Below are 20983 nucleotides of genomic sequence, written 5' to 3'. Positions count from 1 at the left end.
CACTCAATAGTGTAATGGAGTCACTTGATTAGTGTATTGCTCAAACTTATAAAGTCTTTGTAAAGTGTTTAGCTCTGAGGTCTAATTTCTTGTCATCAAAGCCAACCAGATTTGATAATATATACATGCACGTGTAGAGGGTATTGCTGTGGGCGCCGTCTGCTATCTGGGAGCTTTTGGGTGTGGTAGGATTTAATGGAGCACTGGGTGTGTATGAATTAAAAACTTGGACCAAGTTTCCATAGTTCTTAATATTCCAGAGTATTAGTAGTTTCTCAGCTCTAACACATTCAGTACAGTTATTGACCATCTGCATAATTAGCTGGTAAGCTGTAGCAGGTGTCCCAGTGTACCGATATTAACTTGGACATGGGCCACAATACAATTAGGTGAAAAAACAAGTTGATTGGCTAGAATTGGTTTTTGGTTCTGCCTTCCGTTACTGTGCCTGTTTTAAAGTGTTGTGGTGAATCCTGTTAGAATTAATCAGATTCAGGATAAGCAGAAATGATATTTCCAATTCAAACACACACACTTCCTTGTGCAGATTTGGACCGATTTAATTTCAGCTCTGATATCTTAAGTCACAGCAGTGTTTTACAAAAAACACTTCCCATTTTTTCCCCATCAAATCAACCTGCCCTGCATAATGTCACTTATATGTGTACATTTTTCTTGTGCTTTGTATATCCCCTTGGTTTACCCCCACCACTTATTTTATTATATGCAATTAATGTGTTTATATACACTTTTACTTGCAATCATCTTTGCCGACTGAGTCCCCGTTCATGTGTTAGCCGTGTAGTATTAATAAAACTGTATAAATAAATAAATAAATAAAAACAGCAACTCTGGTTTATGTACTTGGACACAGTCCAGTGATACATGGGGCTAAAATTAGCATTTTGCTTTCATGGCTTGTTTCTCTTTGCTAATGACCTTGCAGACTTACTGAGGTACCAGGGAAAAGTTATACTAGATCATACTGATCTGGGACCAGTTTGAATCTTACCCATTATCAGCAGAAAGGGGGAATATTCACAAAAATAACAGGCCTGTGTTGAGGGCAGCAGTGGTTTTTACATTGATCTGCAGCATTTTGGTAGTAGAGCGATGATGTTTTAGCAGCCCACTTGTGTGCACTGCATCAGTTAAAGGATGTATTCGTGATCCAAATAATGTGTAAGATAATGTGCGCACGTTTCTCTGTACGTGTGCCCTGTGTGCATGTGTACTGTGTGTGTGCATGTGCTTGTGCTTGCGTGCACATTAGGGAACTCCAGGGAAGTTTCCTCTCTCCTGTCTTATGAACCTGAGGGGAGAAACAGCATCACTCCATTTGGAGTGCATCAGGCATGCTGCCCTACAAACAATACGCCTTCACAGCCTAGGAACCTTATCAGAACTCTCTCTCTCTCTCTCTCTCTCTCTCTCTCTCTCTCTCTCTCTCACTCACCTTGAGGCATATGTTTTTCAAGGTGATCATTATCATCTTTGCACAGTTGTATAGCAGCTCCCTTCTGTAGAATTTCTCTCTGTGCATCTCTTACCTGCTGCTGTCCAACTGTGATTTTAAGGGGATTGAGTGAGTGAGTGAGTGAGTGAGTGTGTGTGTGCACACGCATTTGAGTGTATGCGACACTGCAGGGAGAGGAAACATCATAAACATTACATTCAGAAATTTTACAGACACTGCCTCTTATACCTAATTACTAAGGTTTTATTGAAGTTGTATAAAAAATGTTTATTTACTGTATTTTTGCTACATTGATAACCACATCAAATCATATATTTCCCCTTCTGTGTTACAATTACAACCTGCTGAAGCTCATATGATCCTTTGACGCTGGCGAGAATATAATCCCATACCTTCTTTAAGTTCATACAGTAAATCTCTCTCTCTCTCTGTCTCTCTCTCATCTGCTCCTCCTCTCAGCTCTCGCCCGGGCCGCCCCCCGAAGCGCTCCCTGGGCGTAACCATGCAGGACAGCTCCAGGCTGCTCCCCCACAGTGTCCACGGGCTCCTCTCCCCCAGCCTGCTGTCCCCTACAGGTAAGCCCCGCCCTCGGCCGGCACACCGCCACTCCTTCGCTGCTGTAAACGCAAGCCGGGCTGCCGCTAGTCACGCACTCGGCTGTTTTCGTGCGTACGGCGGGATGGCTTTGTCGCTTTCGCAGTCTGGCAGGTTTTTTCTGCATCCTTTCCTTTCTTCATTACCCCTTTTTGAATCTAAAGAGTATTGGGGGTGAGCTTGTGTTTTTTCTTTTTTATCTGCGCTGCTTTTTTCTTTTCTTTTTTTGTGTTTTTGTTCTTCTCACCCCCCCACCCCCCACCCCCCTACACCTCCAGCTTCTGCAAATCAGCTCCTATTGATTTTTTTCCTTCTGTCCTTCACTGGCTACTGCTGCGTCTCAAACAGAGGTTAAACTATTGGATTTCTGTAGCCCCCACCCCACCCCACCCCACCCTGTTCTCTTCACACACGCATTTGCTCTCTCCCTCCCTCTCTTTCTCTTTTTCGCTCTCCCCTCCACCTCTCATTTTCTCCTTTCTGCATCCCTTGCTTTGTCTTTCATCTATCTCGCCCTCTCTCCTCTGTGAAACTCTATCTCTTATTCAGAACAATTGTTTCTGTTCCCTTATACATCAAGCCCCTGTCCATCACTCTGCTCTACCCTCATGTGCGCGCACACACACACCCACACCCACACACCCTGCGTGAACCCCCTGCTGCGCTAAGCGTGTCCACTGCGCACCAGCCGGCTCTTCCTCTGGCCGTTCTGTTCAACCCCCCCCCCCCCCCAATCCTCAGCCTTCAAAATCGCTGACGGTAGCGGCAATTTGGCCCGCACAATAGCCAGCACTGCCATCGATCGCAACGGTGCGAGTAGCCGGAGCAGTCAGTTAGCCGGCCCTAGCTGATTGATTTCAGATGACTCCTGTTATTATTTCTGCTGGCCAGTCGCCGGGGGGGTTGTGTGTGTGTGTGTGGGGGGGGGGTGCTGCTTAAAATGTACATCCCTATCTCTCCCTGTCCAACGGCAGTGTCTAAGGGACATAGGGACATTCACACTCATTTAAACACACACACACACACACACACAAATTAATATATACAAGTTTGGGTGTCGGATGAGAAGGCTTCATATATTCAGTTTGTGATTTAAGGTAATAGAGCAGGTGTGTGACGGAATGGTGGAAACCGTCATGTGCTGTAAAAGAATGAAGAGGGACAGGTAGCGCAGTGCAGCTTTGAGGAGAGCTCGCACCTCCACTCACCTTCTTTTCTTCCTAACAATATATGGGCTTACATTTGCATGATAACAAGAATAACGTATTAATTAAGGCTGGCCTTTCTTTTCAAATAAACGCAGCCCTTCACAGAGCAGTTGTCCTTAAGCCACTTATGGTATGGAAAGTTCACGAACATTCGGTGACCTCTAGGAGCAGAGACTGAAGACGTAAGATGCAATGAGAAGTTACTCCACCTGACACCAGAAATAACTGTTATTGATTGCAATTATGCGAGCAACCCATTGCACTTGTGATGAAGAATACAAGGTGATTAACACCTCAGCAGAACTGAGGGCGATGACTTTAATCATGACTTATGTAATAATGAGTAATAAGAAAAAAGCATTTAGGTAGATTTCAATTTGTCCTTATTCACAGAAAAACTGTTTAATTAAGTGATTGAATAATTCATATACATCGACAGTATCTTATTCTTTGTTGTGGTTTGTCTTTTGCAGTTTATGCATAAATTTTAAAGAAAATAAAATACAAAAATTTGCACTGTTATTGCGTTTATGCATTTTGGAGTTGTTGCAGCACTTTTTGCTGCGGTGCCATTTGTGGTGGCAGTTACCAGCATCCCAGCGCGTGGCTAACCCAGCCAGCCACTCAGATCAGAGCTGTCACTTAATTATTAGCGGCAATTTGGGCCGTTACGTACATCTAATTCCGTAATTAGTGGGACCAAAGTAGCCGGCTCGGCTCGTCCGGCGTGCCGGGCAGCTGTGTAGCGGATAACAGGGCTTGCCATCGCTCTCTGAGACAGTGAGAGAGGGAACAGTAGAAACAGCACGTCTCAGGAGAGCGTGAGCACTTCCCCCCCCGCTCTCGCAGAGCTCACCCTCATGTGTTGAGGTGTGGGTGGTGTGGTGGGGAGGGGTTCGCGATCCGATCCAGAGGAAGAGGAGAGAGAGGCAGAGGGAGGGAGGGAGGGAGGGAGGAAGAGCAAAAAGAACGTTGTTGTGGGGGTTTGTCTCGCATTTAGTTTCCTGGATTACTGTTGACAGAAACATCATAAGCCCATGGCACTCCAGGGAGCACAGCTAACAGCAGGACACGAGAGAGAGAGAGAGAGAGAGAGAGAGAGAGAGAGAGACAGAGACAGAGAGACAGAGACAGAGAGACAGACAGAGAGAGACACACAGGGAGATAGAGAGATGTATACAGACAGAGAGAGACACACACATAAATATAGCAAGATAGAGTGTTTGTCCAGTTCCATATCTCCACTCAAGTTCTGCTCTTCTTCAGAAGTATAAATTCCCGCATCCAACTTTACCAAAGGAGCCTCTTCCTTTTGACCTCTGCACTCTTACCCTCTTCCAGAGTTGATACTGTAGTCTGGAGCACTTTTGACAGGCTGTGAGATACGGCTATAGGAATAACCTTTAGCTGCTGGGTCGTTCCAGGATCCCAAGCATTTTGCACGGTTGTTTGACTTTCACAGACTTCACTCGCTGGCCTTCTCTGTTCCCAGTCCAATCCTGGGACAACCACTGATAACAGATAACTGATGGCCCACAGTGATGTAAAATGTCAGGGAAAGGACACCTGCACACTCTCCTGTTCTCTCTCTCTCTTGTTCTGTCTCTCTCCTGTTCTGTCTCTCTTTCGTGTGTGTGTATACACACACACACACGTATTTGTTCTCTCTGATACTGAAACATACATGCACACAAACACACATATGCACTTGTAGGAATTCTCTCTCACACTTTTCTGTACACATAAACACTCTCTCCCCCTCTCTCCCGCTCTCTCTCTGTGGGTGAAAACAATTGCAGGGCTGGATGGTGACTTTGATGAATGACGGGTCCCATTGGAGACTGGTTTCTCCATCTGCTTATCCCCCCCTTACTTACACCCCCCCCTTACAAAACACACACACACACTCGCAAACACACACACACACGTACACCCAAACACATGCACATACAACACATGCCCGCACAGGCGCGTGCACACACACACACACACACACACACACACACACACACACACACACACACACACTCCACTCAGGCCAGGAGTATTTAAGCTTCCATTTCACTGTCTCAGTATTAAACCCGTAAAGACACAGACACACACAAACACACACGCACACACACACGCACATCTTCTGTGGTCTTCTTGCTGGGCATGTGTCTAAACTCACACCTTGTATAGAGGTTTTCTCCCTTTATTTGGTTCTCTGCGCATTTTCACACTTCAACCTCCATCTTAAGCTACTCATTTAGGTGGAAAACCTTTGCTACCAGAAGTTGGGGTCAAGTGATTGTGTGTGAGAGGGAGTGTGTGAGTATGTGAGTGACTGTGGGTGTGTGTGAGAGAGAGTGTTGTGTTTGTGTGTGTGTGTGTGTGTGTGTGTGTGTGTGTGTGTGTGTGTGTGTGTAAAGAGAGAGCAGGGATAAATAAAACATGGAGATGTGTTTAGTGACATATGGGCCGGCCCAGCACCTCTCCTGCATTCTAATGAAGATAAGCCTTTCACAGAGATAGACAGAGAGAAAAGGGAGAGAGAGAGAGAGAGAGAGAGAGAGAGAGAGAGAGAGAGAGAGAGAGAGAGAAGAATCCTGTGCTGCCAGGAATATAGATATCAACAAGAACCAGCCAGCATGATGTACTTACATTTGTCTAAATCTACATTTCCCCTGTCCAGACTACAGCAAACTCTCCACACAAAGAATCTCCACCACTTCATGTATTCGGCCAGCTTATACACGATGGCTGCTGGTACACCATCCTTCAAAAATCATTTAACACTTTCAGAAAATTCATGAAAACACTTTCATCAGTGTACCAGTGTGTATGATGTAGTGTACCAACAAGAAAGTTAAGATTTCAGTTAAGCAAATGTTACAAGATTGAAATACGAGTTAAGTCTACAGATCCACGTTTTGAAGGTTTGCTGTTGTGTACTGAGTAGCATGTAACACAGGCGGGTTTTATTTTTATTTAACGTTTTTCTCACTCCACCTGTGTCTTTGTTTTGTGATTGACAGATTATGATTCAAAATAGCATCAAGCCCAGCCGCACTTGTAAAACACACACACGCGCGCACACACACACACACATGCGCGCGCGCGCACACACACACACACACACACACACACACACACACACACACACACATCTATCCCTAGGTGCATAGGTGGGTGGCCTGCAATCCCTATTTAATGAAGGCTGTGTCTTTATAGGAGGGAGGGGCTGTTTTCTTTCTTTATTTATTCATTTCTTTTTTATTATTTTTTATTTGGATCACCGAGTGATCTGCATGTCTTCAAACACTCTCTCAGGAGTCGTCCGAATAGCTCGTCATTATTACAGGGAGAGCCCGTAAAAAACAAAGACATAATTACAAGCGCATGCTTGATATGGTAAGGGGAGAGAGAGATAGAGAGAGAGAGAGAGAGAGAGAGAGAGAGAGAGAGACACTAAGTGCTCATTTCCATCACCCTCCTGAAGAAGACGAGCCTGGCTGCTTCTTTTTGAGTTCCCATTACTTCTCCTCCGGTTCCTCCATTGATCTTCTGAACAGCGTGGAGCGGACAGGAGCGAACGCCACCCATTTATTCCCCTCTCTCTTCCCTTCACACATGCTCGGCTCCTGCGCTCCGGCACACGGTACCACTGGCTTTGCTGCCAGGCTGAACCACGTTAGCCCACCTCGTCTCAGAAGTTGCCTGGCCTCCCCATTTCAATTTTTCCTCTCCGACTTACATTATGACACCAAAACGTCGGTTTGGAACTATAACGTGCAGTGATAATGTCACAGCTATTTAGGTTGCCACACACCATGACGCTAATCCCCTTTCACATTACGAACTGTATGGAAACGGTACTTTGTTTGGCACGCTTAGCCTGGACAGATGGTAAAATGGCCATTACTCATCCAGGAGGCAGCATTGATCTCCATTTTATTAACAGACATTTTACTGATGTACACTGTATAGAACTGAATGGGCTGACATAGGTCATTTTAAATGCAATTTATGTTTAAAAAAAAAAAACAGCACCACAAAACACTAACTGTAGCTTTAATGGATTACTGAGGAGCAACAAAAAAAAAACACTAACTGTAGCTTTAACGGATTACCGGGGAGCTAACACTGCTAGTGTTGTGCTCTCAAATAAGAGGGAATCAGCAGGCTTTCTTCATACCCTGACAGGATTTTGAGGCAATCAGTTTAACTAATATGGACAGAGTTTGAAACTAAAGTGCTGTTTAATATACATTTTATAGTATTTATGAAAATTAATACTATTATGGACTACAAAACCATTAAGATTTGTTAATAGCTCAGACCAGACCAATTGTCTATAATGTGTGCACCAGTGACTTCATTCTGTTCTTCTTCAAAGTCAACCTTATTGGATGTCATTTTGAAGAATTAATAGCTATTGAGATGTCCACCTACTGCTTAGATGAGATGATATTCATCAGTCTGTTTGTCAGCCACTGGCCTCCTTATCATAGCAGTGCTTGGCAGTGCTAGCTCTATAATTAGCCACTTAATTAGCAAAGGGGACTTGATTGACAGTTTGGAGTCAGTGACTCACGCTCCTGTGTGTGTGTGTGTGTGTGTGTGTGTGTGTGTGTGTGTGTGTGTGCGCCATGGGCAATGCATTAACAACACCCCCCCCCACACACACACACACACACACAGGCTCCACCTGAACTGTGTGCTAAAACCTCTTACGTTAACGCTAGTCAATCTGGGCATGCTAGTGATGGGATTAGTTATGCTGGATTACACTCATCTATCCCAAAGACATACCTCAATCTGCTACCTCAGGCTGAGATCTACTGTAAGAACTGTAACCTCATTATTTCAATCAGAGCAGGCATCTCAGGCTAATAATCTCCGGCATTGGTGCCGTCGTGTTTTTGGAATGAAATAACAAATTAATATTAAATGTAATAATTAGCCATGTGTGAGGAGATGTGACATGAAGGATAATTGCAGCACATAAGGTGCTGTTGAAAAATCCGGTGTGTGTGTGCTATGAGAGCACTGTGTTGTCTGTTTCCTTAAAATGTTATATGTAATATACATGTATATATGTATATGCAATATATGCAATGATATGAAAATATAGAGGGAATTTACAGGGAATGTTGTCTGAATGTCTGAAAATGAAAAAGATATATGAAGAAAATGTTAAATTGTATGTATTGCGATGTATATTCCACTAATATTTTTAATTGAGTAAATTCAATCTTTTAAAACTATTTGGTCCATGTTTCAGGTAGTTAAAGGTAGTTTCAGGTAGACTGTGTTACTGCACCCACATAATTGTAATACAAAAGGAAAAATGAACTTACCATACTTACTGGCCATTTGGTAGAAGGTCAGAACATGAGACCACATGAACAATATGTCTGTCTCAGCTCTCCCAACACCTGGAGCAGAAGAGGCTTGTGCTCCGCAAATAGTCTGGTCTCGAACTGAAGGACACACACATGGCCCTCACAGAGGCACACACACACACACACACACACACACACACACACACACACACACACAGACAGACAGTCAGACAGACAGTCAGACAGACAGACAGACACTCACACGCACTCACTCTCGCATGCTCACTCACTCGTACTCTCTCTCTCTCTCTCTCTCTCTCTCTCTCTCTCTCTCTCTCTCTCTCTCGGAACCTGTGTGCAAGTAATTTTACCAGACAGATACACACACACACACACACACACACACACACACACACACACACACACACACAGATAAAAGCCCTCCCTCTATCCTGCAGCCTGTGCTATTAATTTTGACAGTGCAGTATGTAAATGGATATTTTAGTGCTTACTCTGCTAGTTAGCCTCATATTGGCCACGTTGACATTTCCACCCCTTAAAAAAAGAACAAGAAAAAAAGTGAGAATGTCAATAGCACCTCAATAAAGTCACGCTAATTTCTACTCTCTGTCCTCAAGTTTGCTCTCGTCTGCAAATTTCTTTCTTTTTTCCCCTCTACCCTCAACATCAAAGTTCAGGATCTGACTCTCTTAATCTGGTATTAAAATGAATAAAGGGGTGACCTTGTCTAAATTAATAAGTCAGTGGTGAAACTCGCTTTCAACGCTCAGAAAGGTTAGACAAAGGTTAGCCTTCAAGTGCTGCAGAAACATACTGGGGGTGTGGGGTGTGGGGTGTGCTCCCTCTGTCTTTATACCTTTCCTTAAGAACAGGTTTGGGCCTCTTACTTTAGCTACTAGGACATGAGCTCTTTTTCCCTCTTTCCTCTCCATCCTTCTTTAAACCCGGCCCCCAACTCTCTTAGGGGGGCTTTACAAAGCGGGGTAAATGTCTTAGTGCCTGTATAAAGGACATCGGGAGAGAGTGCTAAGTTCGTGCATGTGTGGTGTGTTTGTGTGCGCGTGTGTGTATATAACTGTGTGTGTGTGTGTGTGTGTGTGTCTGTGTGTGTGGGTGTGGGTGTGTGTGTCTGTGTGGGTGTGTGGGTGTGTGTGTGTCGGTGTGGGTGTGTGTGTGTGTGTGTGTGTGTGGGTGTGTGTGTATGTGTGTATGTGTATGGGTGTATGGGTGTGGGGGTGTGTGTATGGGTGTGTGTGGGGGGGTGTGTGTGTGTGTGGGTGTGTGTGTGTGTGTGGGGTGTGTGTGTGTGTGTGTGTGTGTGTGTGTGTGTGTGTGTGTGTGTGGGTAGACTTAGCTCTTTGGCATAGTGGAGGGGTGTTGTGTTCTTACTGATTTTCAGTGCGCTGTCATTGTTGTACTGACGGCTCGGGTCAATGCTACATGGCCTTTTGGTTGCCATCATCATTGTACACCCGCACGCGTGTATGCACGCAAATACACATACAGTTCAGAGTTAATTCAGTTAAGTTCAAATTAATTTTATTTTTAAAGCTCCTTTTACAACAGACATTATACAGCAGCTTTATAGAAATCCAGGACTGGATACACAATCACAAAAAACTGAACCTAATCCTGAGGGGGCTGCTTCACGGAATGTCAAACCCTGAGTGTCATGCCACACCAAGCAGGAAATCGTCAGCACTGTGTGCATGCGCATGTGTGCGTGTGTATGTGCGTGTGCATGCGTGTGTGAATGCATGTGCATATATATGTACATATCTACATGTGTGTACATGTGTATGTGTGTGTGTACATGTGTACGTATATGTGCGTACATGTGTACATGTATACGTACATGTGTACGTATGCATGCGTACATGTGTACGTGTGTGTGTGTGTACGTAGGGGTGTGTGTGTGTGTGTGTGTGTGTGTGTGTGTACATAGGTGTGTGTGTGTGTGTGTGTGTACGTAGGTGTGTATATATGTGTGTACGTGTGTACGTAGGTGTGTATATATATGTGTACGTAGGTGTGTGTGTGTACATGTGTATGTGTGTGTGTGTGTGTGTGTGTGCGTGTACGTAAGTGTGTGTGTGTGTGTATGTATGTGTGTACGTGTGTGTGTACGTGTGTCCCTAGGGCAAGTGTTTCATAGGTATGTGCAAGTAGTGTGCATGTAAGTGTTTCACTGATTTCACCCTAAATGGCCATCCATAGCAATCTTGTTCAGCACACGAAACTTTTCTCTCTTCTCCTCTCCTCTCCTCTCCTCTTTCTACTTTTCCTACAGGTGTTTTTTACAGTAATCAACAAGGCAGGTTCCACTTTGACCATACATTAACCAGACTGAAAGCTTCCCCTATTTCTCTCTCTCTCTCTCTTTCCCTCTCTCTCTTTTCTCTCCGGCCACTGGAGTGGATCAGTCAAATTATCGAGTGGCAAAACTAATTCGGTGCCTGGGGGCCAGCGGAGCTGCCACTTCCCATCAGCCCCGCTGCCAGTCCGCACCCAACTGTTTTCATTTGGGTCCTCTTGTTTCATTTATTATGGCTATTGGAGCTAATCCTACCAGCAAACCCCCGGCCGTCCTGCCTGTCAGTATTGTTTCGCCTCCCTGGCGCGTCTCAGCCCTCGACGGGAGCGCCATGCTAGCCTGTGCCTCCCCTCCTCCTGCTGCACCTCCTCCTTTCCGCCCACGGAGGAGGTGCGATTTGGGGAGGGGGAGCTCATCAATCAGATTAGACTCAACAAGACAGCTTTGTTTTTCCCCCCTTTCTCTGTCTGTCCTCTTCATTTTCTCAAAAACGATTGAAATGGCTCGTTTGTTCGTTCTAGGTCTGCATTTTCATTTTTCGTGGGACGACCCTTGCGGGCTAACAGTGGTACTTCAATGCACACGTGAGAAAAGGTGCCTTTATTTTGCGTTTGGTGGACAGCACTGACATTTTGGCTCCTCGGTCAGTGCTTAACTAAGTTGACTCAGTGGACATGCTCTACTGAACATCTGAATGTAGCTTGAAGATTAATCTGGATCTGAGAAACAAGCTCAGAGCAGACTGGCCATCACCACTCACAGCTGTTATGCTTATGGTGAAGGATGAGCAAATAGCAGAAGACAGGCAACAATGCCAAATCATAATTTCTATAGCTTTTCTTATATCCACTTCTTTTCCTCTGATCTCCCTGAACTGACCAATCGGGATTCCTCAGGCCTCAGAATGGTGTTGCCTACAAGAGAAAAAGAAAAGGAAAGCCTCCCAGCATGAGGGCGACGCTAAGCGCCTCATCCCAGCTCTAAAGCCGAAGGCCGTGTTTGTCAAAGTTTCCTGTTTGCTGTCTTGCTGGAAAACAAGCACCCGGCGGTGTCGAGGGTGAGTTGGGTGGTCTTAATTTAATAACCCCCCCCCCCCCATATTCCACCCTCTTCATACTCCCTTTGAAGAACCAGGGAGGTCATACCTCTAATCCACCCCAATTAACCATATTAACGAGACCGGTCCATTACGGCTAACTCCAGATACACAACGTTACAAGAACAATCACTTACTGTACCTGGAAGAAGTGTGTGTGTGTTTTATGTGTGTGTGGGTTAGTCTGTGAGGGGCCAGCCTGTCATAAAACAAAGGATATTTTTACTGGCTTTGTATGTGAATGTCGCTATAAAAATACCTACAGCGGTCTACAACTGCTTGTCTAACTACAACTGCTTGTCCAACTCGGTAGTTGTATTTTACTGTAATTGTTCATATAGTGTTCAGCTTGTATTTAGTACTTAGTTGTATTTAGTTTTCCAGCAATTGTATGGAAGAATGTACCGGCCATTTTAGTGTAGGCACAATTACATCTCACTCTGTTCATTGCTTTTGCATCTTTACTAAAGCAAACTGTGTGTGTGTGTTTATTTATACACACACACACACACACACACAAATATGCACACAAACACGCAAAAAGAGTAGCTGAGAACAGTTGTGTTGTGGCAGACAGTAAGACATAATGTCAGTCGTCATCTAAGACTTCTGAAGTGTTTGGGACGTACTATAACAACCCAAACTGTCTATCATGCCAATGTTACAGCATTTACTCTGCCAAGAATCACTTTTCAGGGCACACTTTGAAGGGTACGTACCACAATTTGCTTTACAACCCAGAAGTGAATGCGGAGTGGACAGCTGGACGTTTAACTTCCTTTAGTAGACGTTTAATTTTAAGTTTAGTGGCTTATATATGGACCCCAGCAAGACAAATTGCAAATTAATTCCAGTGGCATTAACAGGTGGTCCAATAGTGCTTTACTCCCAATTCTACTTGCATTGCTACACAGGATAAAATCGAGCCACGTTTAGTAGGAGGTCATTGGACTGCCCTTCACATGTTTAGATAACCTGTGATAATTATATTCAGGGTCTTAACTGGTCTTTGTAGAAATAGAATCTGGGCTGCTTCCTCAGCAGGAGTTTGCATATAGTCAACACAGTTTTGAGACATGCGACGTGGACACAGTGGTGAGACGTGGACCTTCGTGCCCTGTAGGTTTATGATTAAGTGTCCTGTAAAGACTGGAAAGTAGCCAGTGATCCTGCAGTCAGTACAGTGTGATGTAGCAGGAGCGTAAACAGTGAGACCCCAGAGGAAAGACCCTCTCATTTAACCGCATCGATTATCATTTCATTTGCACTACAAGCACTCCGTAACTGCAGAGTGCAACTGTTCTTAATGTTCGTTCCACCTTTAATCAGCCCAGTGATTCCTGTTAGAGTGCATTCAGAATTGACTAGCAAGACCTAAATCCATACACAAGTAAAAGTAAAGTAGAGCTATTTTAATGAGATGAGATGATGACACATGTCAAACTAAAAGTACCGCATCAAAATACAAATTGAGGTTTTTTTTTTTTAAAGCATTGAAAAAATTGCTTACTTGCACTGAAACCTTTTAATACAAATATCATCTATCATCAGTGAGAATGAAAATGAGCTGATCAGTCCAGCTCGTCAGTCCAGGTGCTGTCACCATCTAAGCATGTAATAAAAGTGTAAACACAAAAAAGGGAATATAAATATATATATATATATATATATATATATATATATATATATATATATATATATATATATATATATATATATATATATATATATATATAAAAGAAGAAGTTTAATACACTTGACATTAAGTTAAAGACAAATCTTGTCTTAAGTGCATGTAGCTAAGTAATTGCGACTTGACACTACCCACCTCTGAGTTCAGTGCTTTTAGGCTAAGAATGTTTTAAAATTGTTTAAACAGGTGTACCATTGCTTGGACTACAAACAGCCCATCATCAGGGGCGTTGGTCAGATGGATCGATCTGTGGTAAATAGCGGCTTTTTAAAACCTTGTACATCATAATTAATCCTAGGCCTCATGAGAAATCACTCATTAACGTGCTTTGCGGCTGTTGAACTCGGTTTGCTGTGTGACACACCCTGGAGTGGAAACCCTGACTACAGCTGTGAAACACACAGCTCCAATAATTAAAGAATATGTGAGACAGAAGTATTAAGTAAGGTAAGAGGAGGGTGGAAAGAGAGAAAGAAAGCATGCTTTGGAGAGAGAGAGAGAAACAGAGGGAGAGAGAGGAGTGAGAGACAATGAGAGCACAGAAAAAAGTGCACAGAGAGACAGAGAGCGCAAGAAGGAGGAGAGAGAGAAAGAGAGGTAAAGTGCTCTGCACTCACTTTGCAGCCGGTGAGCAGTGCCTCGTTACTCTTTGAACGCGTGGCCCATTTATTTCTGCTACGTCGTGAGATTCTGAGTCAGCCCACCAAGGACTCTAGTGGCTCTTTCCATGAAACATTAACGAGTTCCTGGGGTTAAAAGGATATGCCTAGAAATCACCGCTGATTGCAGCTCCTCTGTGTGTGTGTGTGTCTGTGTTTGTGTGTGTGCGCACGTATGTGTGCGTGCGTGCGCGTGTGTGTGTGCGTGCGTGCATATGGGCCCTGACACCCATGCATTTGCCTTACTAAGGCTTGAAATGAATGAATATATAGAAAAATGCAGTAAACATACATGCAGTCAGCTAAGATAACATCTTAAGAATGAACCATGTTTACAGACCATGTATTTGACTAACACACAATAAGCACACAGGCAGCAAATACTGGCCCTGTGTAAAGTTTTACTATCATACACATAGTCATACAACTCCTTAGGCGTGTACACACACACACACACACACACACACACACACACACACACACACACACACACACACACACACACACACACACACACACACACACACACACACACACACACACACACAGGTAAGTTATTAATCCACTCTGCCTCTACCACCCACCAACCAATGTTCCTTTACAATGCCTGCTGATGACCTGTACGAATCAGAACGCCCACGAGCCAATCACGAGCTGGAACTCATCCCTGCTGCTTTGGGCTCACACTACCCACTCTGCCCGCACTTTGAGAAGAGTCTAGTTTTATTACTTTTGTCCCCTTGTCCCCTATCTTGCATAATAGTTAATCCATAAATGAGCGGACTGTGACTATAGCCTGATAGCACGGGGGGGAAAAAGATTTTATTTAAAATCATGCGGGTGAAGTCAAAATATATATTCTGTTTTATAGACACCCAACAAGCCAAGTGTGTCCGATCGTTTCCATTTTAAGATACACCTGTTTCAGTGGGACCGACATTATTGAATAAATAATAATGATATCATCATTAGAATTACAACAGACTTCCGTGCACAGGCTTTATGTGTCGATTTTGATCCCAAATTTACTATTCACTTTATAGTCACTGGTCCTCCCTCTGTCATTCCAGTATGGCTTTAAAATAAATTGACAAGAGAAGGGCACTATTTGCAGACGCCTCCATTACACACTAGCCGACATCTTTTATGGGCCCTGTACAAATTAAGAACCGGCAAAACAAACAAACGGTGAGCGGGAAAAAAAAGCACAGGGAAAGCGATTGCTGCAGCGGGGAGTTAATTAAGGGCTTATTCCCGTCTGATAGGAGCAGAGCTCGGTGTAATTTTACCTCCATGTAAAATAAAACCGCAAGCTGCCGTCGCAGCATCGTCTAATTATCGGCGCGGTGCCGTGGCCGCTCGGACGGCGGCGCCGTATAGTACAGGGGGCATTTTTTTTGACGCAATACCGCAGTTAAAGGAAGGACCAGGCGATTAGACAGCATCGCGTGGAGCAAACGAGCGATAAAGTTTGAGACCTCCGGTTTTAGATATTAAAAGATATTAATGCATTCAGATGCAACAGAGCGCTGTAAAGGAGGTGTATTTGGCTGATTGGGTGAGACAGGATAAATATGGGGACAGATGTGAGTGTGTGTGTGTGAGTGTGCATGTTCATGTGCATGCATGTGCAACATCTTGGCTTTTCTGGATGTCCGATGACACACTGCACTTATCCCTCGCCTCCTGTTCTGTCTCACAGATATAATACAAACACACACACACACACACACACACACACACACACACACACACACAGACACACACGTCATTTATGTTGAACCTTTTCGCACCTTCCCTTAGCTCTGTTTCTCAGCTTCTGGTGTAGGTGCTAAAAGTTTTGGATCAATGTGGCCACTAGCACTACCACGTATGTCCATACTAAAGTCCGCTCACATGCTGGAGCCTTCTACATCAGCAGGAAACGGACTAGAAGAAGAGAGAACACTACCAGTTTACTGTTTGAGCAAACCACTGAGACAAAGAGAGATGAAAGTGTATGATCATGGCAACACAAACTCTTTCCTCAATCATTCCATCTTCCTATGTCCACCTCTCTCTCTCTCTCTCTCTCTCTCTCTCTCTCTCTCTCTCTCTCTCTCTCTCTCTCTCTCTCTCTGACTTTCTCTATCTCTTTGTCTTTGTATGGACACAATTTTAGCAAAACACCATTTTGTATTCACTCCTGTCTTTTCATCAAATCCCTTGTGTGCATGAAATGTGTGCACGCTCAAGTGTGTGTGCTCACACATGCCTGTGTGTGTGTGTGTGTGTGTGTGTGTGTGTGTGTGTGTGTGTGTGTGTGTGTGTAGGTGTAGGTGTGTGTATGCGTGTAATAATGGTGTAACTCTAATAATGGTGTAGTTCCACATCAGCATCTGCCTTCATTAAAAGTAATTGCCAAGTCCTGTTTCTACTGCTTGTGCTCTACACACTGTGTGATGTAGTACAAACTGACTCAGGATCAGCTAAACCCCATCTTGCTTCTTGCTTGTGCCTCATCACTAATGAGATGGCACTGATCTGACACCTGTTACCTAAAATTGATCATATATTCACATGAGCAAGTAATGAAATAAATAAATAAATAATGCAAAGTCTGGCATCAAAAAAGTTCTTGCACTAAAATGTAAATAAAACTATGATTTTAGGTGAATTTCCATGTGCCAGTCACTGCAAATTAATCTTAATATCGACATTAAAAAGTTGTTCACAGCATTAAATTTTACAATAAATGAAATTCAGAGAAAAGATTTTTGGAGAATGCATATTAATGTGACTACCTGGAAACCACTGAAATGCAGTTTTACGTCATGTTACATTTTATCAGGTTTTCTGCTTGCTTGAATGAACTCACAAACACCACAGAGTAATTACAGAAAATGGAACATATGCACCAAGACCAAGTCGGTTCCATTTACATTTAACTGCGGATGCGAGCGATGGGCATGTCAGGTGCCAGCCGGAGGAGAGGTCGCAGCGTTATTTAGCAAACCTGGCCCAGCGTTCAGTTATGACACCACAGCTGCAGCCGGCGAGCTTCTGTTCGTCTCCGTGTGGGCGTTTCCCCTTTTGCACCACAGTCGCCTCTCGGTGCCAACACTGCCTAAAGCCCCGCGGGCGGGCGGGCTGGCTGGCATGAAGCCCACGCTAGGGGGCGTGGTGCAGGCGGCTGGGTAACAGGCTGGGGGCAGGGCATGTTATGGCCAGGGGGGTGGGGCAGAGAGGTGGAGGCTCCTCCTTCTCCTCACTCAGCTTGCTGCTCTCTTGCTTGCAGCGCGCCCCACTTCTCAGCGCCCAGCGCAGAAAAGTGCCTGGCTCCAGTTTCGCCTGTCGGCCATCCGCCTTTGTCATGCCTTCATCCCATCCTATTTTCCGCCGCTCGGAAATTCCAATGGTGAATTAAATACAGTAACCCCTCTCTCTCTTTCTTTCACTTCATTTTCTTCTTCTTTTTTGTCCTTTCTGCTGTCTCAGTTTACTTGAAAACGTGGAATTGGATGGCAATATTTACTGTTTCCAGATTCAAAAGGGGACACTGGGTTTTCCCACCTCTCTCTCTCTGTCTCTCTTTCTCTTTACCTCTCTCTCTCTCTCTCTCTCTCCCCCTCTCTCTCTCTCTCTCTCAAGCGCAAATCTGATACTTTACCCCTAAAAAGAAATGCAAAATTCAACACTGCGTCTGGTCGGCGAGCGCGGGAGCGTTCCAGTGCCCCCTCCTTTGTGAAAAACATGATCTCTCTGGGCTTGTTCTCCCAGGCAATCTGTTGTATTTTTCTTCTTCTCTTCCTCTTGTTCTCTTTTACTCTTTTTTCCCCATTCTTGTTTTCTTTCTTTTTTTCAATTCTCTCTCTTCCTTTTGTATGCACTCACATGCAGTTGTAAAGCCTCTCTGTGAGACTGTCGGGTGGAGGGGTTGGGCGGGGGGCTGGCGTTGCTTGGCCCGGGTAGAAGAGCGTTTTCTTCCAGCTGACTGGAGAGACACAGTGCATCAGTGATGGAGGAGCGGCTGCTGTAAATATTTGAAAGGGTGTGTGTGTGTCTCTGTCTGTGTGTGTGTGTGTGGGGGGGGGGGTGTATCCAGTGACTGAGGCTGCATTAGGACTCTATGGCCACCCAGTCAAACTCTACATCTGTAGACAGAGGATCATGTGACACCTGCTGGTAATATCTAACCCACCCAGACGACTATGGGCCTGAGTTCACTCAAGCATTCCACCCCTGGTAAAACTGTTTGCACATGCAGGTTCACTGAAACAAATGACTTTAGCAAATCATTCAGCCGGCCAGTGGAAATCCTTCTCATTCTGTACTGGCGAAACAATTTAGCACGTCATGCTCGTGTCATAAATCTGTAAGTATTTAAGCGTACAGACGTAGGGGCCTTCTGCGGCTTCTACGGCAATGGCTAGAGTGAAGAATATAGTGTTCAATATAATGGACATTCACTTCACAAACAGCAACATTTGACAACTTTGTGATTTGTCATGGCAAACATGTTCAGAATATGTTCAGAATCTCAGACAGCCCCCCTCGTTTAGGTAAGCTAACAGCATGATCTTTCGCATGCTGTCACATAAAGTTTTACGCACGCATAAAGTCTGAGTAACTCTGCCAGTTTAGAATGGCAGGAGATGAAGAGTTTTAGTGACCCTGGCATTGTGTGTTTCATGAGAGAGTGAGATAGAGAGAGGTAGAGTGCAGTAGGATCAGCATATGACCTCTTAGACAAGGAAAGAGGTCAACAATTTTCGTCTGTCATATTTTCAACTGTTCAGGCTCTCGTTGGAAGCCGGGCAGAACTGAAGGCCCCGAGAAGCCCGCATTCTCAGGTGCTGGATCCCTCGGAACCTTCTGACCCAAGGAGCAACAGTTTCATTAATGCCAAGAAGAGACGAGGGGGGGGACCCTTGCCGAGCTCATCAGGCCGGCGAAACGGTGACCCTTTGAAAGCTGAAATTAATCTACTGATGTAACGCTCACCGACTCCAAGATCAAAAGAGGCTCCTTTTTCTTCTTCCAGAATCCACCTCTCATATCACTCTTTAATTAAATGGGACATTGTTGTCTGTGTTTGAGAAAAAGGGTCCAGTTCAGCCACATCACACAGAAGGAATCCAAATTGTCCTGTACCTGACCCTCCCCAAACACACACACACAAACACACACACACACACACACACACACACACACACACACACACACACACACACACACACACACACACACAGACAGACAGACAGACAGACAGACAGACAGACAGACACAACTGAACCCCCCCAAAAACCCAGTTATTTAAGGCCATGTTTGCCCCAGACTGCTCATCTCTCCCCCAGCTTAAGCGTCAGTGAGCATAGCCAGAGTTGGATCCATCAGACCTTGGGACGGGGCTGCTTAAGAGCAGTAGGCACACAAAGCAGGATGGATGGGCCCCTCCTCACCTCCGACACCACACAGCACGCTCCGTGTATCCACTCCATTCGTCGGCAGGGGCGGGGTCGGTGGCGGGGCTGCTCGCCTCATGTCAAGGCCTGAGCGCTCAGAGTTTTGAAGGCACAAGTTCTCGTCGATCCGAAGGGCTGTATGAAAGGCAAACAGTAAGCAATCTGTTTGTCTGCCCCTGCAAAACGGCGCTCGCCTTTCATCCGCTGGACCCCATTTCCGCGGGTCGCGACTTCCCTCTAACATCAATTACTGTTACTCGCATCGTTTGATCTCGGGGCCTTCTTCTCTGCATGGCGGCCAGCGGGGAAGGAGAGCCGACAATGCAACGATTGTGTGGGGCTTTTCCCCTTTCTGTCTTTTTCTACAGTGGCATTTTTATATCCACCCCATTGTCCCCGTTAGTAGTTTGGAAGTGTTTATAGTTTTTTTTATTATGGGAGATTGGCTTATCTGAAGTGCATGGAGAATACACAATAGATTATTAGAGAGATAAACTAAACAGGCATATCACGCTTGCAGCAAAGTTTTACTGGTCTTCTCTTCAAACAGGCCTTTGAACCTGTTCCATGCACTGTGTAATAGTTCAACGCATCTAACAGTCCAAGAGCAGATTTGGACCGTTTCAAGATGAAAATTCCAGCAATTTTACAAAATGTCAGTTTGTAGCCGTTTGCTTCTATGCTGGATCAAACTGACACCTGTCAACTGAAAGCCTGTTGTAGCAGCACTGGTACTGAAGACCCAGCCCTCCATAAAACCTTCTCCAGTAGTGAAACGCATATTCTTCGGCATACATGCAGATTCACAAGTTCCCTCATCCTGCTCCGGTGGGAAGGTGGCGGCCAGTGGCGAGTGCTTCTGTTAAATCCCCTGGCAGCTGCTTGACAGAGCAGCACGCCGGCCACTTTCCATGCTCCCTTTGTGGGGGGGGGGGGGGGGGATCGTTTTCCGCCGACCGAGTAAAACGGCAAATAACCGAATTTCCTGTCCTCCTACCACATCACAGATTCCGGAGGCGATATAGTTAATGAATTAGATCAAGGTGACATCCACTTTCTGAACCTGGGGGAAAGGGAAGAAAAGACGAAGGACACACAAGATTTTTCTTCTTTCTCTCTCTCTCTTTCCTCACCAGAACAGTTTGGGAGG

At 44.9% G+C, this 20983-nt stretch overlaps 1 protein-coding gene across 7 annotated transcripts in view; it reads left to right on the top strand.

Annotated features, from left to right (window-relative positions):
* Nucleotides 1-20983, top strand: part of dacha (dachshund a) — a 111105-nt gene that overhangs the window by 52148 nt on the left and 37974 nt on the right. For all 7 annotated transcript variants that reach the window (XR_014124742.1, XR_014124741.1, XM_035527325.2 and 4 more), the window contains one exon: nt 1937-2052. Coding sequence is in view for 5 of the 7 variants with exons in the window: in XM_035527325.2 (XP_035383218.1) it covers nt 1937-2052 (116 nt within the window). In the remaining 2 variants the exon portion in view is untranslated. The remainder of the gene's footprint in view (nt 1-1936; nt 2053-20983) is intronic.

The sequence above is a fragment of the Electrophorus electricus genome, chromosome 8 (genome assembly GCF_041902795.1).
Source record: "Electrophorus electricus isolate QZ-2024a chromosome 8, ASM4190279v1, whole genome shotgun sequence".
Lineage (NCBI taxonomy): Eukaryota > Metazoa > Chordata > Actinopteri > Gymnotiformes > Gymnotidae > Electrophorus > Electrophorus electricus.
The sequence above is the reverse complement of the archived record's forward strand: the minus strand, read 5'-3'. Positions and strand labels throughout refer to the sequence as shown.